The following is a 26,398-nucleotide window of genomic DNA, read 5'->3' as shown; positions in this document are numbered from 1 at the left end:
CTTTAAAAGAGATAATAAAGGGTTTGGACTTTAATACCTGGCTTTATTGTGGTGATTACTGAACTGAAACGAAAACTGCTCCCCAGAGACCTCCCGGAAAACCAAAAAAGATAATACAGACAGTGATTTCTCAAGACTGCTTAAATGGATGATGACTGTTGAACACATGATAAAAGTCTTGGGTAAAAAAGACTGAAAAATTTAGGGGCACAGGTTTGAAGCAATGATGATAAAGAAAAAATTTATTTGAGAAGTGAATAGCTGGTTAGAAGGTAGTGAATTAGATTTGCAGGGGAAAGCGGTTGGGGGAAGAACAGGAAACAAGCATTTATTAAACTCCTATTATGTACTAGGCCCTGGCTACGTGCTTTACGAATATTGCCTAATTTGCACTTTTGGATCACAGCTTAAAATATAGGGATGACAGTTTGATGAGTGTCTTGTAAATTTAATCACAAGGGCTTTAAAAACTAAAGAAGACAAGGGAAAGATTACCTTTGTATATCCCCCAAACCAGATAACAAAGAAAGTAATTACATTGAAGCAAGAAGTATAGTTGCATATGTCTGGGCTAGCTCCCTACAGGGCCTCAGAATCAGTCAGAGTCAGTATCAGTCAATGCAAAGCAGCTTGCCAAAGATGTAATCTAGATTCTGGAGTCCAGAGTCTCCAGCCTCTCTCCTCCTTGTCCTGCAACCAAATGACCCTGACTTCTTGCCCTAAACCAGGGGTCCTCAAACTACGGCCTGTGGGCCAGATACAGTAGCTGAGGATGTTTATCGCCCTCACCCAGAGCTATGAAGTTTCTTTATTTAAAGTCCCACAAAACAAAGTTTTTGTTTTTACTATAGTCCGGTCCTCCAATAGTCTAAGGGACAGTGAACTGGCTTCCTATTTAAAAAGTTTGAGGACGCCTGCCCTAAACTCTCCAATCCTTGCCTACAATTAGCTCACCACCAAAACATTCAGCAAGCACCAATCATGAGGAGAGCCATCATATTACCATATCATCTAAGTATATGCTTATAGAGCCATATCAAATAAATAATTAACCTTAAGTGCTCTGCTGTCTGATTCAAGCATATCTTTTCAGAGTTTCAGCCCTCTACAGTTATAACACCTCAAATTTCTAAAATTCAGGCAACAAGCAAAAGGCTCAACATAAAGAGGCAAATTTGACCATAAGAGGGTCATTGAAACATGACTACATAATGCTTATAGACAGATACACTTATAAAGCTTTGAATAACAAACAAAATGGATAAAATGTTAAGTAGGGTAATGTTATATATTAAGTATATTCCTGTCAGGAAATCCAAACATCAGAGGGAATGCACATAAGGGTATTTGGGTGAAGGACAACAGGAAAAATATAATTTTCTCATTGGAATCACATAAGTGATACAGTGGACAAAATACTAGATATGGAATCAGGAAAATCTGAGTTCAAAATTTACTTCAAAAAATTATTAGAATTAGGACTCTGATTAAGTTACTTAACAGCTTTTGGCCCTTGTTTTCCTGATCTGCAAGGTAAGGGTGATGATAATGAAAATAAAAGCACTTATCTTCCTGGGCTTATGTGGAGATTAAAAAAAAAAAAATGTAAAATGCTATGAAAACTTTTGAAGAGTTAAATACTAATTACTTGTTATTATTAGATAACCTGGACAAAAATGTAGATGAGCTTAGTAGAAATATAGGCCTGGTTCAGAAGCAAAGTATATAGTAGGACAGGACTTCAGTTATCCTGAAACCTTCTAGAATTCCACCAAAGACAGAATACCTGAAAATGTTTTGATTTAACTTAGTGATAATTTCTATACCCTAGTTCCCTGGAGACCTCAAGATCGGCCAGAGACAGGATAAGTAAAAATCCTTGGTCTTTAGAGGGAGAAGCAGGCAAACTGCCAGGAGTTTTGCCAAAGATCTCTTCCGCCAAGTGAGTCTCTGGCCTCTGTCACCCCACCCTCTAATCCTTGCCTACGATTATCTTAACCTTAAACATTGAGCCAGCACCAAATAGTGAGAAGGGCCATTTTCCCAAACATATGCTGATAGAGTCATTGTCTTATATTGAATAGGTAATTAGCCTTAAGTGCTTGGTTGTCTGATTCAAGTACACCTTTTCATAGTTTCAGCCATTTACAAATTTCATATTTTAAAATGTAGATTCTGACCTAATTTTGAGAAGCAAGCAAAAAAATTGGAATCCTTATGGAAGAGGAGGGGTGAGCTGGATACAACCTGATAAGCACATTAGACCTGGGAAAGCAAGTTTCAAATGATTCAGAGGAAGAAAATGCAGGATCCTAAGGAGTAATATTCAGCAGGAGACATCAGTTCAGTAAGATCTAAAACTCTCAATGAAGGAAACAATGCTAATGAAGAGGAAAAATAGGATTTTTCTGAGACCAACATGGATGCACAAGGAATTTACAAACCAACTTAAAATAAAAAAAATAATAAACATGGATACAAGACCAAATGACAGGATGAATTTTGTGGTCCCATGAGATAATGTTGAAGGTGCTGGAGCTCTGAAGGAGCTAAGGGTGAAGAGGGGAACAAAGGAGAAAAAAAAAGATTTTTTTTTTTTAAAGCTCTAATTGAGAAGAAAATGGTAGATATTGAAGAGATTAATCATTACTTAAAGTGAATGGGATAATCCCTTACTTTGTTTTTGTTTCGTTTTTAAATAATTAATTTGAAAACATCATTCCTTTAACAAGTTCTAGGATTTTGACAAGAATTAAAGTTAAATTCATGATCCAGTATATAGATTCTATTATTTACCTTCCCTTTTTTTGAAAATTAGGAGAAATTCCTCAGGATCAGGCTGTGAGAGTGGGATAATTCAGAAATATAACCACTGATGTTCACATTACATCATTTGAGTCTCACAGCAACTATGTGAGGAAAACTATTCCATTTGAGTATGAATGAATTTTATAGATGAGTGTTTTAATTCTTTTAATCTTATATTTGGAAGAACCTTTGTTTATATATAAAAGAATCTTAACAAGCAGGTGAGTCTTTTATGCTCATCTGTGATACCTGAAACTTAAGTCACAGATTGTCTAGCAACTTAGTCATAGAGATTGTCTAGCAGAGATTATATAACTTGTCATGGTCACAGAAGCCATTATATCAGAGCCTTCTGAGGTCAGTTCTCCATTTTTTGTGGTACTTTTATGTGTCTACACATATATGTATATGCACACTTACATATAGAAGCAAAAACATACAAAATATATGACTCTCCATTATATATTGAAACTCCCTTGCTATACATGTACATGTATACATATGTAAAACATAAATATATGTGTGTGTGTGCACATACACAAATGTGTGTGTATATATACAGATATAGAAGTTTATATATATATATAACAATGGATGCAGGTCTAGGTTTGTCTGGGTCCTGATATATTCTGGCAGTATAACCCTATATGAGTCATTTAGCCTTTTAAAGTCTAATAGTAATTATAACAATAATTTCCCCCCAAAACAATGATCATTAGGCAACAATTCTAAGATTAGCAGATATCAAACACTTACTATGGAATATAAAGGGAAAAAAGGCATCCAGGAATTAAACCTTTATTGGATTTTTTAAAACAAAATAATTTATAAAAAATGAAGAAAGAGCCCCCAAAATAAATGAAAAAGAAGTAAACAGCACTATTATTTACACTTAAGAGCACCAAAAAAATTTCTTTTTTTGTAATCCAGTAATTTGAAATGGGCATTTAATGTTCAGCAATGCTATGCGAACTAAAGAATTCCCATGATCAAATCCTAAATCAAAGTGAAAATTGTTCTCCCTTTTTTGGGTTTTGATCAAGATTAAATCATCATCTTAACAGCAAACAACCCTCACCATTCTCAATATTCCACATGACTTGACTCTCGTCTCTCCAAGTCTACAATGACATATTCTTAATGAAAAAGCATTAAATATATTTTCTACCATTAAGTTACTTTAAAAAATGAAACTGAATGAACACAAAAAAACTTAAAGGAACCTATTTCTGCTCAAATTTTCCAATATATACACAGTAAATACCACAGCATTTCTACTTTAAAAAAATACAGCATAGCATATTAATACACTTTTTAGGCAGCGTTTTTCTGACAAAAGTTTATTTACAAAAACTTCAATTAGTTTTGCTTTAAAATTGCAATGTTTAATATCCTCTGCTACTATATTAGTATTAGTAGTGCTTTATACTGGACACATGGCATCTGGAAAGAAGGTTCAATCTAAGGATGAATTCAGCTCATAAGAATGTGGAAGGAAAAGTAGGATTCACATAGAGAAAGGCACAATAATTCTTTCAAGGATCAACAAATTGTTACATTATTTTCTTAACAAAATGAAATCAGTGTCCTTTATGGTTAATTTTGCAGAATTTTAGAGCTGGAAGAGACATTTTGTACGTCTTCTTGTAGACACCCTCTCATTTTACAGCTTAAGGAAAGAGTCCTGAGAGGGGATATGACTTTTCCAAGGCCATACCACTAGTTGGAGTTAGGTTTAGAATTGTCTCCTAACTACCAGTTCTGTGTATAACTAGTCAAGTAAAGTGATAGGTCCCAGATAAGAAACCTCAAGAACTGTCAAATTAGATCACCATTTAAGTTTAAAACTGATCATTCAAGTTTCATACCAACAATTTAGAGAAGTGCACAGAATTTTTTGTGCTACAAGAATTTAAGGCAGGTGCCAAGAATGTTTTTAAAAAACTACAAACTTTACATATCGAAAGAGGGCTTTTGTTTCAAAGCATTTTAAATGTAATTTGATAATTGCAGTTCTTGTGGCCAAGGTTCAAAATACAAGCAGCAGATAAAGGTCTCCTGTCAGTTGAATCTATTGCAATTCTTTATATTGGTGCTTAGTGTCATTTCTCTACATGGGGAGAAAAGATTTAGAATGCAAGTACGATCTGGCACTAACCTTAATAGAATTTTATAATATAACATGCAGGGAAGAAGTTTAGACATAATCATTTCAAAGTATTTGGTAATTAAGATTCAAATGTCTTCTCTTTTTTGTAAATCATTCTTTGGCAAAAAGACTTAAAACAAGGTATGGATTGAAACTTCATTGACTGTATTTTTTGCAAAATAAGTAAGTTCTGTAAAAAGAATTTACAATGCCAGTTTTATGCTGATTGTAAATCATTAATAGATCATAAATAAATTTCAGCTAATCTACTCCCAAAGCCTTAAGTTGTCTTTCAATCTCTTCATCAGAGATTGTAGATGCTTTTGATGTAGATGCAGATGGTAAACCTCGGGCAGCTGATGGTGCTTTGGCCATCTATTTAAAACAAAAGAAAAAGGAGAAAAATGATTGTTACCAGAAATTTGACTAATATTTAAAACAGTATGACAATTTAAGAAGTGTCAAATCAAATTCTGAGACACAAAGTTAAAGGTATGAAAAATAAATTTGTTAATTATGCTGGTCAAAAATCAATAAAGTAAGATCAAGGATATCAGTGATGAAAGTTAAAAAAGGGAATACTCTATGAGCCACCTTAAATCAAGTGTTTTCCTTCAGATAGGGATGTTCCCTGACAAGCAAAAGGTAATCCTGATTGGTAGACATTTAATCATTATAAAGGGTGGTATAAGGGTGGGGTAGCAGTTGAAGAATGAAGTATGGTCCTGAGATTGCCCAACTGGGCAAGGAAAACTACTCTATTCTAAACTCAGCTTCTCCTTCTTGAGGCCAAGTCATCTCAACTTTGATTAAAAACCAAGGATACAAGAATCCTTTCTAAATAGCACAGACTCACTCAAGTTAGCTTTTATTTATGGGATAAATAAAGAGCAGACCTGGGAGAGGCTAGTACATTATCACATTCCGTAACCATTCCTAGAAGTATTTTTGCTATGTGAGCTAAAACAAAAAGGGGGGATTTTAAACAGAGAAAGGAACATTACAAATTAATATTAATAATCAAATGATACAGCATGAAAATTAAGGTTCATGTTATTTTTAACATAGCTACAAAATTACCTACATTGAATAAAAAATTAAAACGTTACAAACATAGTTGATAATATTTCCAGATATTAAGTAATTAGGTAGCCCAATGAATAGGGGTCTGAACCCAGGTTCAGAAAAACCAGGAAAATTCATCTTTCTGAGTTCAAATATAGCATCAGGCCCTTACTAGCTGTGTGACCCTGTAAGTCATTTAATCTCTTTACCTCTGTAAAATGTATTAGAAAAGGAAATAGCAAGCCATTCTAAGGTCTTTGCCAAGAAACCCCGCTAAGTCACAAAAACATGATTGAAAAATGACTGAACAATGACAATGACAATATCAATATGAACAGCAACATTTATACCTTTCCAGAGATTTCAATTCCAATTTCATCAAGCACCTGGTTCACAATATCCTGGCTTTCTTCTTCATCATCAGATCCATCAAAAATGTCATCCAATGTATCATTGACTTAAAAAAAGAGAGTAAAATTGTTATTCTGAACAGCTAAGTATTCCTAACAAACTACATTTAGAAGACAATCCAGTTCTAACAATCTAAGTGAACTATTAAGCTCTGAACCCAAATTTAAAATAGTGTAATTCATAAGTAAACTTATTTTCAAACTAAAATTAAAATATTTGGTGTCCTTACCAAAGTTCTCTTTTTCCCATACTTATGATGCCTTTCAATATACGGCAACTATTTTTCTAAAGCTTGGTTTCAAAGTGAAATCATCCTAAAAGTAATCAATTACATGGGGGAAAATATAGTAAGAACAACAATAACATAAGTTCAATCCAACCTCCCTAAATAACCTTTTATTGAATGAAAATGTAAGTTTTTAATTTTACTTTTGTGATTTGTTCTATTAATTACTAGAAATACTTTACTGATCTTTGGTTATTAAGTTTAATATTAAAATGCAAATTTAGCCAAGATCATATAAAAATTGTTTTCTAGTTGAAACTCAGAATTACTATAACTCCAATAATAATTAACAGAGATATAGAAAAACTTTCAGAAATGCTTCCTTGTTGAGCCAAGTCTTAAATTAACTCTAAGGAAGTTTAAATATTTGTGAAGATCTTGTTTTCCAAAAACTGGAAAAAAGGACAGCATAGATGTTAAAACTAACATTGCTGCTGATAAAACTAGGGCTTACAAAATTCTTACCTGATAATGGTAATATAAATATTAACATAGGGCTGTTGCAAGAAATGAATCAATAACTCATGTATTTTTCAAAGGGATTTACAAATTAATAAAAATATATTAAAGAAGTCTTTTTGGTGAGGATGAAAGAACAAAGATACTTCCATAAAAATGAAATTAATAAGAATGGTTATGAATTTTAAATACATCAACAGTTTTATATGATTATATATATATATCAGAGGATTATATATCCTCTGATAAGGTCTGCTCACACCTGTGCCATCACTGAAAATTACATAAACATATTGGATAACCTGATCATTAAATAAATTGACAATTCTGTAGCAATTAAAAATTCACTAACCAAGTTTCATGTGCTGGGTAAAAATCAAATTACAATACAAAGAGATTAAAGTGAGGCCAATATAAGGAACTCGAGAATTTTTAATATTTGTAACATAGTTGTAAAATCTTACAGAAAGGAATGACACTTAATCACAAAACATTAGAAAAACAGGCAGCTTACTAATCCTGATAATTAAACAGTTTTAGCGGTATAGTTTAATGAAATTAAAATAAGACTATACATACGATGTAGTATAAGAATATGGAATACTACCTTTTAATTTTGTTATTAAACTTCTATGGATTTGTGAGTTTCACATACTGCCAATATTAAAGTATAGTTACAATAAAATCTAGATCTAGTTAGCTATTTTTCATCAATATTCAGTTATAAAAATTTTTTTGTTTTATGAAGTTTAAAAATTGAGCTAAAACATCACCAACACTATAAGTTATATTAAACTTACTCATTTCTTCAGTCATTTCCATTTTCATGTTTTCCTTCTGGAAATTCTGCATTGCTTGTAATGTCTTTTGTGGATCCATCTTCTTGTTAACTGCCTGCATTGTCTTTCAATAGGACACAGAATGCACGTTATTTGCATAATTACGAAAATTCTACATCAAAATAAGGCCAAAGAAAGTACAGTAAACTAGTACTTGCTATGAAAATAAATTCATACAACCTTCCAAAACTGCACACAGGGGTTTTTAAGACTGCTAACAAAATGAAAGACTTCAATATGGAAAACAGCTGTTTAGCAACTACTTTAAGGAGATCAGAATGTAAGCAATCTCATCTAAATAGTAGTCAATAGCATACTGGCAAACCAAAGGAATTCTGATAATTCTTATCTATAAAAAGTGAGTGAACACTGAATTTCTCTTAGAAACAAGATTTATGTTCTTGGGCCCTATATAGAGATATTAAATCTGGCAAATTTTAAGTCAACTGAAACATCAATGTGTAAGACACTATAAAAGTTACTCAATGGAAATTCTCTCACATTAAACATTGACAAAATAATTCTCTAAAATTCAATCTATATTATGTAAAATTGGACACATATTTATCAATCTTGCTTCAATTTAGTAAATATTTAATAAGTATCTACTACATGGAATTAGAGATGAATACCATGCAATTTACATACTATTTTCAATATGGTCTTAAGCCTTGAAAAGGCTGAGAATATACATATCATTTTCTAAAAGTTTTCCTGAGATCAATTTTGAATTTTTCTTTTAAAGGCTACTAGCGCCAAAGTAAAGAAGGTAGACAAGCTCTATTTATTTCCATTTCAAATGATATTGATGAGGTTTAGATTTAGGGAATCAAAATGAAATTAGGGTTTCTGGTGGTCAGGAAGTTAAATGATAAGGTGACAGGTTCGGGGTTCAGGGAACCAAATGGAGAAGTTTGGCTCCCCTGCACCCCCTTGGGATTTGGTGCAAGGGAGTTTTGGGGACTCCCTTCTGGCAGCACAGAGATTCTCTGTAAAGGAATTTATAGACCCAAAAACCTAGATTGATAAAAGAGGTTTATTAGGGGATTGGAAGTAAGGTTAGAAATCCTGACAGTGAGGCAGAAAGTCTGGTTAGGGAAATAGGTGAGGATAAAGAGAGGATGGCACTAGAAAAGAATATTATTCCAGCGGGCAGATCTATAGAAAATGGAGTTTTACACTGAGAATGCAGTTTTCAGTGGGCAGAAAGTCCTGGTAGCTGAGTAAGCCACCGAGGTCCATCTGCAAAGACTCTGGTTGATGGAAGCTCATTATATTGCTTGTCTTGGTGGGGGTTGAGAAACCCAAGCAGATCAGAACCAGTGAGGGCTGGGAGAGCCCAAGTTGGCTCAGATCTGAAGGGGGCTGGGACCAACCCAGATCTTCTATTGGAATTCAAAGGGATGCTTTTGACCATGATTTGTGAATCAAAGGCCCTGGCTTCCTGGACTGATATGCCTCAGCCAGAGGGGCTGGGAATCTGAAAGGAATCACAGATCAATCTGAAAGGAATCACAAATCAATAGGAAATACAGTTTCTTAAAAGGACCACAACCCACTTCAATATATCTTATCATACACGTATGACATTTTTTCTTACTCATTTGGTTAACTATCAAAGGGACACAGACCTTACAGCCATTGTCTTAAAACTTTATATATACGCAGTGGCCAAAATATGTAAAATGTCCCTCAAACAGTAATTAGGAATTGAAAAATTTTGTGATCTTTCATCTTTCTTAATTAATATATGCAATCAATCAATAACAAAATATTGAGTCTAACAAAGTATTGTGTATCTATTTAGGTTCCAAAAAAAAATCTTTCATTTCAATGTCTTAACCAAAATTCTTTCCATCCTCAAAACCTCATTCATAGTGACTTACACTTGAATGTCTTCCCATTCTACATATATAATCTTTACTTTCTGTAGCAATCTGTAGCAAACCAAATGTAGGTTATTCATCATCTCCATGTTCTGACTCCCCAAATAGATTGCAACCACATCAAACACAGGAAATTTAGCTTGTATTTCTTTCTATCTCCTACAGAATCTATTACAAAAGCTAGGTAAATGGTAGTAAATTAAAAAATTATTAAATGACTTAAAGACTAATAATGCTTTAATATGAAGTACCTAATGAAGACACTGATAGTTAAGTAAACAATATATACATGAACACAAGTACTGCAATCTATCCGAAAGTTAAGAGACATCCCCAAAGATATATTCTTCAGTCTTAATTTATAGAAAAATTTGTCCCAAGTAATTAACAAAAGGAAATCATAATTAATGCTCACAATTTATTGAAATAACATCAATTCTTTTCTGTAAAATCCAGTAAAAGAACACCAGCTTTCTTAAGTTAATTATGTATATGACAGATGTCTGTTTTGATAATTTCAGTACTGTGGGTAATTCTTCCACCAAAGGCAGAGCACAACCTATATAGGAAGGCAAAGTTTTCAAAAATCCGGTTATATTTCCACATCAAAATGAGGCACTACAGAAAGGATTCTAGTAGAAAGAAATTGTCACATTTTGAGAAAATGGAAATATTCTCAAACTAAACTAAAACTATTTTAAAAATGATGTATTTAATTGTTGTATTTGTATAACAAAAAGGTCTAGAAATAATAGTTTAAGCTATTATACATAACTTAACTAGCACATACTCATGTTTAATAGATTTTTTATATTGATTATATACCAGCACTTAAGACCAGCCACATGCAAAGAAAAACTTACTTTTGCAGTAGTTGACATAGCTCCAGCCATCTTCATTTGGGAGTTCATTACTTTAGTTTGTGTGGACATAGAAGTGACTTTTGAACTTACGGCAAAAGTTCTAGTTTTTTGTTTCCTCAGTTGCACAAGCTGTTTAGCTAAAACTCTGCACGCTTCTTTGTTACCAATCTTGGCCATTTTTTTAATTTCTAGTTCCTACATTTTATGGAAGAGAAAAAATGGTGGTGTTCTTAGCATTATTTACTTTACTTACATACACACATTACATATGTTATTTTACAAACATGCCCAAGTTTCAATATAACAGGATGGAGCAAACTTTCAAAGCTATAGAAGAATATCATCAGTCTATGGAAGAACATCATTAATTTCACTCTAGTATTTTATATGGAAGAACAAAAGTGCTCCTTTTTCACAAAGCAATTAAAGGAGTTTTTCACAGAAACACTTGTACATATTCATCCCTACATACAAGCCAGGAGAAGTAATTACTCTGGGATAGCATAGAACTAGTGATTGCATGGCTTTCTAAGTATATTTTTCTATATCAGATTAAAATTTTTTAAATAGGAGAGAGAAAAAAGAGATAATTTATAGTATTATTGCTGCAAGAATGAAGAAACTACTCATCCTTAAAAGATACTCACCTTTTTCCCTATGACCCAGACATTAATGGAGGACCAAAGACTTTCCTGGGCCTCCTCCCCTCCCTTGGGGAATAAGCAAATCAGCAATGAATCTACTCTTGAAAGGGCTGACTAGGCTGAAGATTAGAGGGTGAGTTGCTGTTCTTTGCCCTCAGTTTCTTGAAGAAGACCATGACAGCAAGAAGGTAATGTCATGATTACTGGGTGAATTGAATACAAGTGAGGCAGTGCTGTGCAAAGTCACCAGTCTCACTCTCTCCTCCAGAAAGTCTAGTGGCAAGATGTGAATCAGTATGACTGGAGATTGCCCTAGCTGCAGTAGAAGACCTTGGTGTTTTTAAGTTAAGCCCTTTCCCAAATCTCGGCTTGTCTGAGGCAGCACCCATTTAGTGATTAAGGATAGATAAGAAATTAGGCAAAGGATAGACTATTTTACTTAGTCCCCACCAAAAAAATCAATCTAGAAGGGGAGGGGACACTCAAGAGTTTCTGTTCACAAAAGAAACCACTGCTATTTATACTAACTTTCAGTCATCAGAGACCAGATAATGACTAAGATCTAGTGTTGGCCAATCAAAGGGAACAGAGTGATTTGGGTAAGGCATGGTCCTTAAAAAAGAAATCTAGCTCTTAGGCTCCAAGATATAGCAATGGGGGAAGAAAGGAAATGGGGGAGGGAAGGAAAAAAGGAAGGAAATGGCCAATTGGGACACTAGTGGGGCATCTCCTACTACTCACAGATTATTATTCATTGTCCTTTTTTCTTGAAAAGGACCAAGACATTATGGAAGCAATGTTATAACTTGCAAATGAACTGGATTTAGATGAGGCAGGGCTATATAAAGTCACCACCAGCTTCACTCTCTCCTCTAGAGCCAAATATAGATCACAACTATAACAAGTTAGGCCCCAGGCCTTTATTGACTTTCTTTGGCATATTTTTCTATTAATGTTAATGAAAAGAACATGACAATTTATTTCCCTGTAGCTTGACTCACAGTTCCTATGATTCTGAGTTCAAAGGAGCCTAGGTAGAATTTCCCTTTCCTCAGTCACCATCTATCATTCCATACTCTCACCTATACATTCAAATCAGCACTATTACTCCCATTTCTCCAAATCCATTCAGCCTTCTTTCATGACCTCTGGAATGCATATTCTAATATTAATAAACTGTCGTTCATATTAAGAATTCTGCCCTTCCCCAGGATAAAGTTCTTTGTATAGATTTTGTATTTAATTTTGTAGGCACCAGTAATTTTGCCCCAGGAAGAGAAAAGAGTGTTTTGTTTTCTTTGTTCCCTTTAAAGTCTAATAAAGTAGATGCTTAAGAGATGCTTGTTGAATTGGCCAAAGAAAAAGAATACAAAGAATTATATTAACCTAATTAAAACATTTTAACCATCATTATTCCTAAATATTTAGAATATGATATTCTATAGATATCTTTATTTCATCCAAACATTTGTATGTGGTAGGAATCAAATTGGTCACTAGGGTTTCTTTTTTGGAGCATATATAATTTATGGAATTATCACTCAAATAGGTAGCAAAATTTTGTCTGTTGAATAGATGAAAAATCCATTTGAAGTGTTTTCATTAATTTGCCCTTATTAATTAGTAAGCTATATTAGCTTTTCTAGAGTCTTACCTATTTTTCTAGCCTCAAAGAACATATTCCCCTTCCATGAAGAACAATCTAGACAAAATTAGTCTCAGTTCTTCACACAAAATTCTCTTTTCTCTTCTCTCCTTGCCTTTTCACTGGCTGTCCCCATGCTTTTAATGCAAGCCCTTCTTATCTCCTACCTCACAGAATCTTGTCTTACTCTAAGTACCACCTAAATGATTCTAATGGCTAGTGTCTCTCTTTACTCATCTAAGTTGCACTTTACTTTGTAATTAATATCTTTATTTATTCTGTACATATTTACATATCTTTGTTGTTCTTAGTAAGACTATTACTTCCTTGGGAGTAAGAATTCTTGCATTTGGAGGCCTAGCATTTAGCACAGGGTACATAGAAGGCAATTAAAACTGACAGACTGCTAGGTATTTTTCATTTTTAGAGAGAAAACAAACAAAATTAATCTTCAATCTCATCACATTTAAAATTTTTTGGGAAATATAAGATATAAACAGGAAAAAAAAAAAAGAGAAGGGAGAGATGATTAATAGGAGAATCTGGGAAGACATAGTTGGCTTGTAACCTAAACCTTTGAGTGAGACAGGAATACATTCCACTCATAGGAGACAGTTTGAGCAAAAGTATAGAAATGGAAAATGAAATATCTTATTTAGGGAAAAGCAAAGAAGGCTAGTTTGACTGGAACTGAGATCATATGACTGGAGTAAAGTACAAGTCTAGAAAAGTAGGCTGGAGCATACAATGAAGAAATTCAAATGTCAAGATAAGGAGTTTATATTTTATCAAAGAATCAGGAACTGATTAAGATTTTTGAGTAGACTTGACTCTTGGTAAGACTATTTTGCAATTGTGTAAATGACAGACTAGAAAAGAAAATAATGACTTCTGTTTGTTTCAGATGAGTATAGAACAATTTTTGTGGAGATGAGCAACAGTTAATTAATTGCTTGTTAAGGACTGAACTTTAGGTGAGATGAGAGTTAGATATATCGATGTGAATGTTATCTGAATAGCAATGATAACTCAACCTAAAGCAACTGATGAAATCAGCAAGAGATAGAAAGTAAAAAGAGAAAAGAGGGTCCAGGAGGGGACCTTGGAATATATCCACAGTTAGCAGGCAGGAATAGACTCAGCAAAGGATGCTGAGAAGGAGCAATAAGGAGAATCAAGAGGAGAATATCTACATGAAAATTCTAGGGTGCTAAAGTCCATGACATAGAGTGATTCTGGACTATAGAAACTGCCTAGAAATGCAGTGTCTTCTTGGGGGAAGGAGAAGTTAGGGGAAGCAGAGGGGAAACCTGAGTTCTACGAATGCAAGAAGACGTAAGTAATTTAAAGAAAAATAATGAAGAAAAACTTAATTAAAGGGTCCAGAAAGCATAATTGGAGGTGAAAACAAAACCAGTTAAAAAGCTGGTTAGTTTTTACTCTGTGTAGGCACAATAAAGACCTTGAGATACAGACCAGTAACTCCAAGGTCCTGTGAGATAGAGGGAACAACTTTTGAGATTGTTTCCTTCTAATACTGACCACAATTGCCTTTTTTCTTCTTTATTTAAGAGACAGAATGGTTCTTCTATAAGAAAGTTCATTATATTCTAGAATTCTAAATTTTAAGTTCATTATATTCTAAATTAAAGAATCTCAAAAAATAGGATATTCCATATGTGGACCAAATCTTAATAAAATGATAAAGAGGAGGAATGGGGAGTAGGAGGAAAAGGAGAAAATAAATAAGAAAACAATTAGGAAAGCTTTGATATGACTAATAAATGATACTCCATCATTTGCCACCTCCTTTTACTAGTTAGTTAATTATTCCTATGTTAATTTCCAAATTTGTCTGAAAAGTTAAACTGAAATTTAATGTTCTACTTACCAGCTGTTTTTCCTGTTTTTCTAATGCTGCTCGATCTCTCATTATAGCCCTCTGTGTACCTCGTAACTCTCGATTCTGCTCCTTTATTATATCTAAGATTACAACAAAAAATTCTCAAATTTATGGATTGTAAAGCCTTCTTCAATATTATTTAAAATATCAAATCCAAAGAAACTAATAAAAACTGCGCTTTACTATATGTGTGTATATATATATATATATATATATTTATTTTTTCTTTCTTTTACTGTCAATTATAATAATAAAACTAGTCAAGTTGCAAATCTGAATTCTAAATGTAAATAGAGACAAACTGAAAATACATAATAGAAGTTTTTACATTTTTATTTTAATAGGGCTTAAACATAATAGTTGCATAGTTCAACACAAAATTATACTTGGTTTCCTTGGAGAAAGGGTGGAAGTACAAAAACATTTTGTTCAATTTCCAAAAAAGATAAAACAAAACAAAAAAGCAAAAGCAAACTCAAATGCCAAACTCAAATGTCTGAACTTATGCCATTTTTAAATACATAAGTTAAATACTCAGAAGGCTTTACTAAAGGGTGTAATGTTTGAGCTAGCTTTCTGGAGGACCTCGGGATCAGTTTGAGTCCTTAGTCTTAGTGGAGAAGTGAGGAGTCACCAAGAGGCTGGTCAAAAATGGAAAGTCTCATTTCCAGTCCTTCTCAGCCCTTATACACCTTAGTACAATTACATCATTACAGCATACTGAATATGTGTGAACTAGAGAAAAATTATATCATTATACTAAATACTAAGTATATATGTGAAATAGAGAACCAACATCTCATCAATTCCACTGAGTTAACACCTTGTTTCCAGTATATTCCAGAGTTCTGGTCCTTTACAAAAGGGGAGGTAGCTTTAATAGTCATGAGTATGTGGATGGAAGAGATCTAAATTTGTGAATCTCATGTTTCCTTTAAGTTGTTGAAACTGATTTGCTCAGGGCACAGTGCCTCCTAAGTTATTAAGCAGGACCTTGACAGTGTTCTTATATTGCTTCTTTTGAGTGCCTTGCCTGGTATGGGTTCTCTGTAAACAGTCTTTAAAGCAAGCATATATTTGACATTCAAATGTGGCCAGCCCATTGGAGTTATGCTTTCTGCAACTCAACTTCAGAAAGAACCTCAGTGTCTTGTACCTTCATAATCTTCCTAAAACAATCTAATGGACATGATTCAATTTTCTAGAATGGTGTTTTGTTAGGATATCCAAATTTCACAGGTATACAATGAAGTCAGAATAATGGTTCTGTAGACCTACAATTTGGTAGATTACCTAATACATCTTCTCTCTAACACATTCTTTGAGAGCTCCCAAATGTTGAGCGAGTTCTGGCAATGCATTTGTCAATCTCCTCATCTATGTCTATTCCTTCTTATAGTGTGGATTGCAACCCCATATGAGGTCACATGACTGAATGTGAGGGTTATGAAATTATATTCAGTAAATGTTCGCTTTGTATATCTATTTTATATATCTATACATCTGAGTTGCATAAAAATTTCTCAGGCAAAAAGGTGATCTAGGTGATCATCCCTGGAAACTATAGTGCCAAGTTACACACAACAATCAAAATTTCTCCCTTTGTAGTAACTAATGATGATATTGGTTGATAAAGAATCTTTTTTTTTTTTTTTTTTGGTGTTGTTAGGCCAAAATTAGCACAAGCAGTAGAGTATCAATATATATGCTGTTATATCTCAGCTTCAGAGGTTTCATTGAGTACATAATCATCTATGAATAAAGGGTAGCACACTAACTATCCCTCCACATTAGTCTTGTCTTGTAGTCTTTTAAAATTAATTCCTCAAGGGATAGCATAATTTCATCCTTTCTTAATTTCCAAATGCTAGTAATACTTATTTCCAAAGAAACTTACCCAAGTTGTCCCCTACACCACTCTTGCAAATCTCAATTCGACCCTTCAACTGTGCACTTTAGAATACCTACTTTTTAATTAACAATTTCTTTTTATTTTATTACATCTCCCTCCCTGCTTCTACCATCTGCTGGTATTAAGATTTGGCTTTCCCCCAGCCCCAATAACAAAAAATTCCTGGCTATCCTTTTCAAGTTCTTACTACAACTTCTTTCTTACCTACCTCCCCTTAACTCTTACCTTGTTAGTTGTGTAACACAATCTAAACACTCCTTGTTCTATCTACTGCTGTCATTTAACAAATATTCTCTCTAAAATTTATTACTTAAACCAGCTCCTCATGATTATATATTGACCCAAAGAGTATTTTCCCTCCATTTTCAGTAAGTTCAATGCCTGGCTCCCATTTTTGTTCTCTACCCCAATTACCTCTTCATATTAAAATATTCAACATATATACTGCTGTTCCCTCAAATATTCCTATTGCTTAGTTCCTCAGTGTACTCAATTCATATGACCTCTTCCTCTGGTCTACTTCAACAACTCACAAGACAGGTCTTACTCTTGATTTTACCACCTCCAAAGCATTCTAATTCCAAATGTAAGAACTCTTAAAATTCCTTTATCTTTTGGGTGCCTTATTACCAATAAACTTCTTTCTACAGTTATCTCTAATCCCTTCACTCCCTTACTATTTTTCCTTAGGCTACTACCATTACCATCTTCACTAGACCATTAAACATTCCTTCCTACTCAACCTCATCCCCAAAATGAATTAGTTCAAATCTACATTATCCTCTCCAATCAAATTCCTTGCTCCTTACTCCTTTTGCTTATGACATCTGATTAATCACTAACCTCAGGCTCTTCCCATAGATACAGACTAACTCACAAAAATTGGATGATCAGGTTCATTATAAATGAATATTATCTAATCTGAACTAGGTCTTCCCCACAATACTCTTTTCTAATCAATTTTCTATAGATAGTATCTGTCTAAACTTTCTCCTTTCAGGACTCTTTTGAGGCACTCTTCTCATCTGTTTACTGAAGAGTGCCTCATATTTCATTAAAAAAAAAAAAAAAAAACCTTTCCCATTCAACATAAACTCCATTTTTATCCTTTTTTCTTCTCACATTCTCTTGGCATCCCTTATTTTCTCCTCCATTCCAGTTTCTGATGAAAAGGTGACTATTCTTGCCAAGACTAACCTCTGAATATGAAGCTGTTTCCAACTTTTCTTTCTTCTCTAGCATATTTTTCCTCACAATCATCTTCATTCTTTTTTCTAATCTTCAACCTTTGGCTACTGATTTCTTCTTTGAAGTCTATTCTATAAACAAGTCCAAGTCTCTTTCATCTTTTAAAAAACCCATATTAGAGTCTACTATCTTCATTAATTACCATCTTACAAATCCCTAGCTGAACAATGAAAAAGGCATTTATATTCAGTATCTTCATATCCTAAGCTCATATTCTCTTCTAAAGCCTTTGCAGGCCTGCTTTCTTACTTCACCATTCAATTAAACTGCTTTCTCCAAAGTTATTAATGAATCCTTAGTTATCAAATGTGATTGACTTTTCTAAGTCCTCATCATCGGCCTCCTCCATAGGATTTAATACTGATGAGTATACTGTCCTTCTAGATACCCTTCTGTGAAACTGTTATTTCCTGGTTTTCTACATATTCCTGTCTGACTTCTCTTGAGTCTCCTTTGCTGGATCGCCATACAGGTCACATCCATTGATTGTAGATATTTTCATGGGCTCCTCCTGGGTTCTCTTTTCTGTAGCTCTGCAATTCCTACTTGATGCTGGTAAATGGCTCAAACCTTATATATATCCAGCATTATATATATCCATCTTTTCTATCTCTACTTCGAAGTTATCAACTGCTTATTGGCCATGTCAAACTGGATATCTAGAAGTGATCTAAAACTCGATAGATCCATAATAGAACTCATTATTCTACACAACCCCCTTCAAAATCCACCTCTCTTCCAAACTTCCCCATTATTGTCAAGAGCACTGTTATCCTTCTGATGAAAAGATTTAAATCCTCAACTCTTCCCTTTTGCTCACCCCACATTATCTAATCAGCTGTCATCTTTCTCTCTATTATTTTTAAATATGTCCCCTTCTCACCACTCATATAGCCATCACCCTAGTACAGGACTTATCAATTCTTGACTGGTCTATTACAACAAACTTTTAATTGTTATCACTTCCTCTGGTCTCCGTACTACAATCTTAACCATGTTACTCTCTCCTCATCCTCACTCAAAAAATTCCAGGGACTTCCTATTGTCTCCACATAAAGCTCATCACAAACTAGTCCTTCTCATCTTTTTAATATTCTTACACATTACTTCCTTCCAAGTACTCTATGGTTGAGTCATACTAGCCTGCTTGATCTGCTTGCATAAGTGCCACTGCACTTTATCATGCCTGGAGTGCTCATCCTCCTTACATCATCTCTGAAGTTCTTGGCTTCAAAATTCAAAATTCAGTCCAAAATCCAGCTTCTACAAGAAAATCATTTCTGGTCATGTTTTCTCTTCTGAGTTTATGTTCCAATTACTATACATATACCACATGTCTATTCCCATTTATGTATGTATTATTTCCCCCAATAGAAAAGTTCTTTGAGGGCAAAAGATTTTACTTTTTTGCATTCTAGTTTTTAGTATAGTGCTTAGTAAATCCTTAATACTTGTTGATTAACAGTCACTGCATCAAATTCTTACATAAGTAAACTGGAGTATTGCTACTCTAGAAGAATAATTTTGAAAATCAGACACTTAAAAGTGATTTTCTTCTTTTTTGTTTACTTAGAAGGTAACAGATTAACTCCAGACAAGAATAATGTTGAAAAATTACAAAAGCGGGAAACCAGGAGAGTGAGAAAACTGAAAATTATGCCATCTGAGATTAACTGAAAAAATGAGAAGAGTAACCCTGGAAAAGTCAGCCAAAGCTACCTCATAGGCAAATGAAATCAAATGAAATCTTAAATATTATATCTTCCTCATATAATATATGTATATATATGTATAAAATAAAATATAAAATATATAAATATTATATCTAGTCTCTCTTCACTCCATTTTATATTATACACTTCCACTTAAATAATGGAGTCTAAGGACAGAAGCTTCCCTACTCAGTTGCTTAAGGGATAAAATATAAAAGCACTTAGTTTGGCTTTTAAAACTTTAAACAACTTGGCTCCAACTATTTTTCCAGTCTCATACATTTTTACACTCATTCAACAATCTAGTCAAACTGGTCTCTCTGCTACTCACACATCACTCATTTCTAGGCTCTAGGTCTTTATGATGACCACACCTAAGCCCTGAAATTCCCTCTTTCCCTCAATTTCAGGGTCTCTCTCTTTTTTTAAGATGCAGCTCGGACACCATCTTCAACATGATACCTTTTCTGATGCTTCCAATTCTGTGTCCTCCAAAACAAACTATCTTGTATTCAGCCTAAAACTTACTGAAGAATGGATTTTAAATTTAAGGTAGCAAAAATGGGAGAGGACTTGGGTCTACTCTCACTAAACAATTGTATTAAGTAAACTTTCATAAAAACTATTAATATACTTGTTGGAGCCCTTTTAAATTGGAGTTTTTGATTATTTCCCTCCTCCTTCTCTTCCAATTATGTGAATGATGTAAGGATTTTATTTTGCCTTTTTAAAAAAATTTTTATACAATATTGAAAAAAAGTTACTAGCATAACAACATATACATATACATACACACATATTTTTGCACATATTTCTAATTGTCATTGTTCAGTCATCTTTCTGTTGTATTTGTATTTTGACTCATATTTGTATTTATGAAGTTCATATTTATGCTGTACTTCCCCCATTAGAATGTAAAATCCTTGCAAACAAGTGTTTGCAAGTGTCATGAGTACATAATAAGTGCTTTATTAAGCAAGTAATAATGGATCTAAAAATGAGTAGCAGTACTGTGCAGTGGATAGAAAGCTGGCCATGGAAACAAAAACTCTAGTCCTACATATGAGGGCTCTATAACTTTGGACAACTCATTTAACCATTCAGTGCTCTAGACAACTTTGAGACTATAAATTGTAGAGGACCTTCACAGCTAGAGGGATATGGAATCACATCTAGAGGAACAATGGAATCTCAGATTCAGATTCAATTCTATGAAGGAATAAACTCTCAGTGGAGATGAGAATGATATGCCAAAGATAAACATACTTCAAGCTCTGACAGCACAGAAGTACCTGTGTTCCTATAATTTGTCAATTGTCAGTATGACAGATGCTAATGGCATCTTGAATTACAGGTTAGCTACAAATTAGGTCCCCATTAGTTCACTGACAAAAAAGACCTATCCATAACAACTCCCTTCTCTCCTCATCTTTCAGTCTTTAAATTATTTCCCAATTTAAAAAATTAAAACAAAAACAGTATTTGGCATTATACTATTCTCATTATTAACCTTATGGTGTACTCATTGTCATGTCCATAATGAATTAAACACAAATTATAATCAAAGAAAATGTTATAATTTTGTTTAATTTATGAGAACAGCATTCTTTAATGATCTATTACATATCTATCAACTAAAAGAAAAAAGATTCAAATTCTCCCTAGACATGTAAACTATATCACATTGTGCCTACAAAATAGATGAAAAGAGAACAAGCAACAAAAGGTTCTTATGATCAATAATCATTGAGTCAAAAGATTTATCTAGGAGAAATGCATAAAGCAGCATTAAAAAGCATAATATATAGCCTCATTATTGCTCAGCCAGAATACTTCTATCATCTCTCAGGGAAAGGGGAAACACACACACACACTTCTATCATCTCTCAGGGAAAGGGGAAACACACACACACACACACACACACACACACACACACCCCTTATTTGAAATAAAACCAAGAAGAAAAACATTAAAAAAACTACATCAAATAACAAAAGAAAAAAGGATGGTGTTAAGAGTTTGATATAACTTGAGATAATTATTCAGAAAACCATGCTGTCAAGTATCAAGCAATACTAGTAATTATTTCAAATAAGTAAATGTGTAAAGACGATTTTAAACAGAACGGTATTCTAACCACAGATTTTAAATTCATTAACATATAGGAACAAAACTACCACTCAAATATTTCAGAGACCTTTTAATCAACAGATGTTAGATTAAACAGCATTTGCTAAGGAATAATGAATCCAGGGACAATGGAATATATGTTTCCTCAATGCACAACCTTATTGTCCAATGCTTTCATCTTTTTACTTGATATCCTCAGTGACTATTTCTTCCCCTCTTTTCTATTTGATGAAGCTTCCAGAAGCTATCAAAAGAACTGTACACTCAAAATGCAGACAATAAATTGATATCTAACTGCCCTTAAATAATTAAAATGTAAAAATTATGTAAAATGTCCTAATCTTTATAAGAAAAGCTCTTTCTTATACATATACATACTCATACAAATAAGAAATATTATGGATGCTATGTGCTGAAAATATTAAAATTTTCCTCATTTCTTATCTATATATACAATAAACTCTTAAATATCCATAATCTAAACAAATCAGAAACCTAAAATATAATTTTTCTTAAAATATTTCATGATGACAACTGATGACAAGAATTAGAGACATTCACTAAAAAACTCTGAAGTGCCTTATTAGGGATTACAATAAAATCAGTTATTTTAAGATCAAGTATAATTAATGTATTCTAGTTTTTTAAAGATGATAAAACTATACCTAACTTTCAGTTACTAAAAATTGATAAAGAACAACATTGTAATCATTCTGAATATATGGGTGAAACATAAATGAATAGTAGAATTATATCTTCATAATGAGAGATCAGGATTCTGCTGGCATCTAAACAAACAAAACAAAAAGATACATGACCATAAAAGAATAAAAGAATTATTTCCTGGTCTGGACAGAACATTCTGTTTGTACCAACCACTGTCTAAATACTATTGCTTCTTTTGTGGTGGAGCTGACTAGACAGTTGAGAAATAAATGATTTTTGATTTTAATAAAACAGCATGCAAAAGCATAAACTTATTACATATTTCAAAATGTTCTTGTAGTTCTAGCACAATGCCAAGGGGACAGTTAGATATAAAAAGCTTTTTAAACAAGATAATTTCTTAAAGAAGCAATCTTGAGAAAATCACTTTTCTTTTAAGCCTCAAAAATGTATTTTCAGAACATGAAAATACTTTAAAAACAATAATTTTTATAATTCATTATTTTATTTTGCATACCCTATATCAAGGTCTTTGCAAGTAACAGGTGCTGAATAAATATTGGTTAATTCACAGAATTAAATAGGTAATTGCATCAGTTTTTCTCCCAAACTCAAGGGTAAAAATGTTTAATAGTTAAAAAAAAAAAAAAAACTTCAAGGAAGCATGACTTTTTCTGTCATTAGCAAATAGTAATAAAGCCATAATGAAATTGATTTCCACACTTCTTTTACAAACATGGGAAAATATAAGATGGCTAAAACCATTGCTTTTACTGGATCCAAATTTTAAGAATCAACTAAGTTACCCATATTACTCCCACACAAGCATTTATTTGCACCCCTTTTAAAGGATGGTAGTGTTTAAAAAAAAAAAAAAAAAAGCAGTTTCTGGAAACAGAGGACCTGGGTTCAAATTTTAGCCTAGTATCCCCATGTGCAGTTGGGAAAACACTATCCCCTTAGGTTCCTTATCAGAAAAATGATGGGTTTGGACTAAAAGGCCTAAGCATTTGACAAGATCTAGAGAACTTCTAAATATCTTGTACAGCATCCCTTTCTGTTTCTTTCCCTCTCTCTGTCCCTCTCCCCCAACACAAAGTCAGGAGAAAACACAAACCAAACACAAATAAGCAAATTCATACAGCATGCAGGATGTATTCAAGATACAATTACATATGTATGTATATATCTAACCACCTGTCCTTAATATTAAGATCTACTATGTGTCAGGCACAGTGACTATTACGGCATACATAGAATTATATATATATAATTTTGGACTTGACCAATGTGGCAATTTCTTTTACTTGATTGACAAGTTTTTTTGGGGTTTTGTTTTTTTTTGAAGGGGGAGAAAGTGGAGGAAGATCAAGTTAAACGTTTAATTGAGTTTTTTTTAATTAAGTGAAATCATAACATATAAAGGGATAGAAGTGCCAGCAAACAGCAGGCCTCACTCTCTCCTCTAGAGACACCCACAGATCAAGGAGTAGCTACCACAGAATCAGGGGGCTACCAAGTGCGGACATCCTGGGCAGAGGTGCGGAGTCACTAGTGGAAGCGCAAGTCCCGCCTCCAGCCGCAAGAGCAGGAAGTTCTGGCTGCCCTCCGCCCCTCCCTCACCCCCCTCCGCCCGTCCACTCCCCGAGGGCAGCCGGGATATAGGCAGACCTAGAGGTGCCCCCATACCCACCCGGGCCCCGAGTCCCCAAACTTACCATCTACCGTCTTCTTCTTGAAAAGAGAGGCCATGATCACAGACCCCCGCCCCAGCTTAGGTTAGGGCAGGAGAGAAGCCCAGGGGACCTAGAAGGGAATGGACTGGCGGGGCAGGAAAAGGAGTCACGGGTCCCCCGGACCGCTGGGGGTGGTGGTGCAGAGTCTGCGCTGCCGGGGTTACCGCTGTAGCTTCGCAGGGAGCTCAGGTGACGGGGAAACAGGCAGAGTTGGTTTTTTTTTTTTTTTTTTTTTTTTGAAGTCTGTCTCCCCGCTCTGGCGCTTGCGCGTTCAAGCTCTGGAGCGTGCGCCAGGAAGAGGCTGACGCTGAAGCTGCCCGGACTCTGCCCTTCCTTCTGCCAACCCCGCACCCCCTTCCCAACCCCACTGCGACCTCGGAACTGCGCAGAGCCTGCGGGTTTAGCTGGCCTCTGCTGCGGGGTAGACTGGGTGCTGCGGCGGTGGACTCGAGCTTCGAAGTCTGCCTTTGCTGGCTCCGCGAGTGCTCAGCCCCGAAGGAAGATTAAATATGGCTCAGAAAGCAGGAAGGGGCTTCTTGGCATCACCTTTTCTTTCCCCCGGGGCAGGCAATGCCTTGTGTTTATTCTCTCTTTTTGTTACACATGCACGCACACACACGCAGTGAAAGGATTACAGGTACTTTATCCCGGGTTACTTAATAAGTCAAATAGAAGCATGAGAGATCCATTACTCTCGTGCATCCCAGGGTACCTCCATTTTGATGTGTAAGCATTTGATTGTGTGACCCAGATTGCTCTTTTTTTTTTTTTCCTGCTTTCTGTTAAAGGTACGAATATTTATTGAACTCCTGTTTAAGGAATGGTACAGTGCGGGGGCAGGGGGAGAAAACACGAACTCTAGAATCAGAGATTCAAATCCTTTATCTGTTCGCCTTTGACCTGGGAAAGTCATCAAACACTTCGGGTCGCGCTTGCCAGATGTGTAAGAAGGAAAGTATTTGATACAACATCAAACTCCTTCCTTTGCTAAATGAGAGATTGTTTGTAAAGCACTTTGAAGCCCATAAAGCACTATATAGTTTTAAGAGAAAAACCTCATCCATTATTTTAGGTAATGTTTTAAAGTGTTTCTGTTGTGCCAGGTACATCGAAATGTGTTGTAATACATGAATAATAACGGCATATTTTTATTTGTTGCTTAAAATATATTGTCTCTTAATCCAAAACAAAAATAAAAACAAAAAACCACCCTATGATATAGGAGCTATTCTGACCGCAGAAGAAACAGGCACACATTTCTTTTAGGGGAGCTCACTAGAGAGTACTATAAATCTGGAGCACTATATAGGTCCCTAGTGGTAGATGGAAGCGTTACAGGAGAGTGAAAGAATTATTTTGCTTTTGTGCTCAACTGTTTTCCATCTGATGAAAATTAAGCTGCTTCTATTTGAGGAAGAAAAAAAAGAGGAAAAACTCAGAAACATTATAAATGACTTGCCCCAGAGTCACACAGATAAGTGTCTGAGACAAGATTGGAATCCAAGTTTTTCTGGCACTGAACAAAATGTTGTCTTGAAATCTCTGAATGGCTTTTGATTCTGTAATAAGAAAAATATAATGTTTACTTTGAGTAGACTTTTAACTTGTTATGCTTCTCAACTAATCCTTAATCTATTGCATGAGTAACCTATTTAAAAAAGAAAAGAAAGCAGAATAATAAATCATTTAAAAAAATCTATCAACCTAAAAAGGATTTTTGGGTCAAATTTTTACCTTTTAGCCATTTTATTAATGTTGATTTTCTACTTATAATCATTGTTGTTTGAATAAATTTTGAAAATGATAGTTCTCCTATCTCAGATAATTTTTCCCATGGATATGTGAGAACTGATGTGAAAGGTACTTCATTTGTGTTATCAATACAATCAAGTACTTCTGGATTTATAAATCATGTCTCAGATTTTTTTAAGTATGTGAGGGAAATCAGATTTCCCTTTCCTACTTTTTTCTTTTGTCCTAATATGACAGAAAAGGCTAGATAATTTGGCCCACAGGGACTCCCATAATATTACTA

The 26,398-nt window shown here is 34.2% G+C and overlaps 1 protein-coding gene across 1 annotated transcript; it reads right to left on the bottom strand.

Moving 5' to 3' along the window:
• Positions 1–3,590: 3,590 nt before the first annotated feature.
• On the bottom strand, positions 3,591–25,061 carry CHMP2B (charged multivesicular body protein 2B). The gene is made up of 6 exons (XM_051984365.1): positions 24,346–25,061; positions 14,947–15,038; positions 10,767–10,961; positions 7,979–8,081; positions 6,373–6,479; positions 3,591–5,332 (listed from the first exon to the last, which is right to left on the bottom strand). Exons 1-6 carry the CDS (start codon positions 24,377–24,379, stop codon positions 5,219–5,221), a joined length of 645 nt encoding a protein of 214 aa, XP_051840325.1. The 5' UTR covers positions 24,380–25,061; the 3' UTR covers positions 3,591–5,218.
• Between the last annotated feature and the right edge of the window lie 1,337 nt (positions 25,062–26,398).

The sequence above is a fragment of the Antechinus flavipes genome, chromosome 3 (assembly GCF_016432865.1).
Source record: "Antechinus flavipes isolate AdamAnt ecotype Samford, QLD, Australia chromosome 3, AdamAnt_v2, whole genome shotgun sequence".
In the NCBI taxonomy this organism is placed as follows: Eukaryota; Metazoa; Chordata; class Mammalia; order Dasyuromorphia; family Dasyuridae; genus Antechinus; species Antechinus flavipes.
This window is presented reverse-complemented; position numbering and strand designations above follow the sequence as displayed.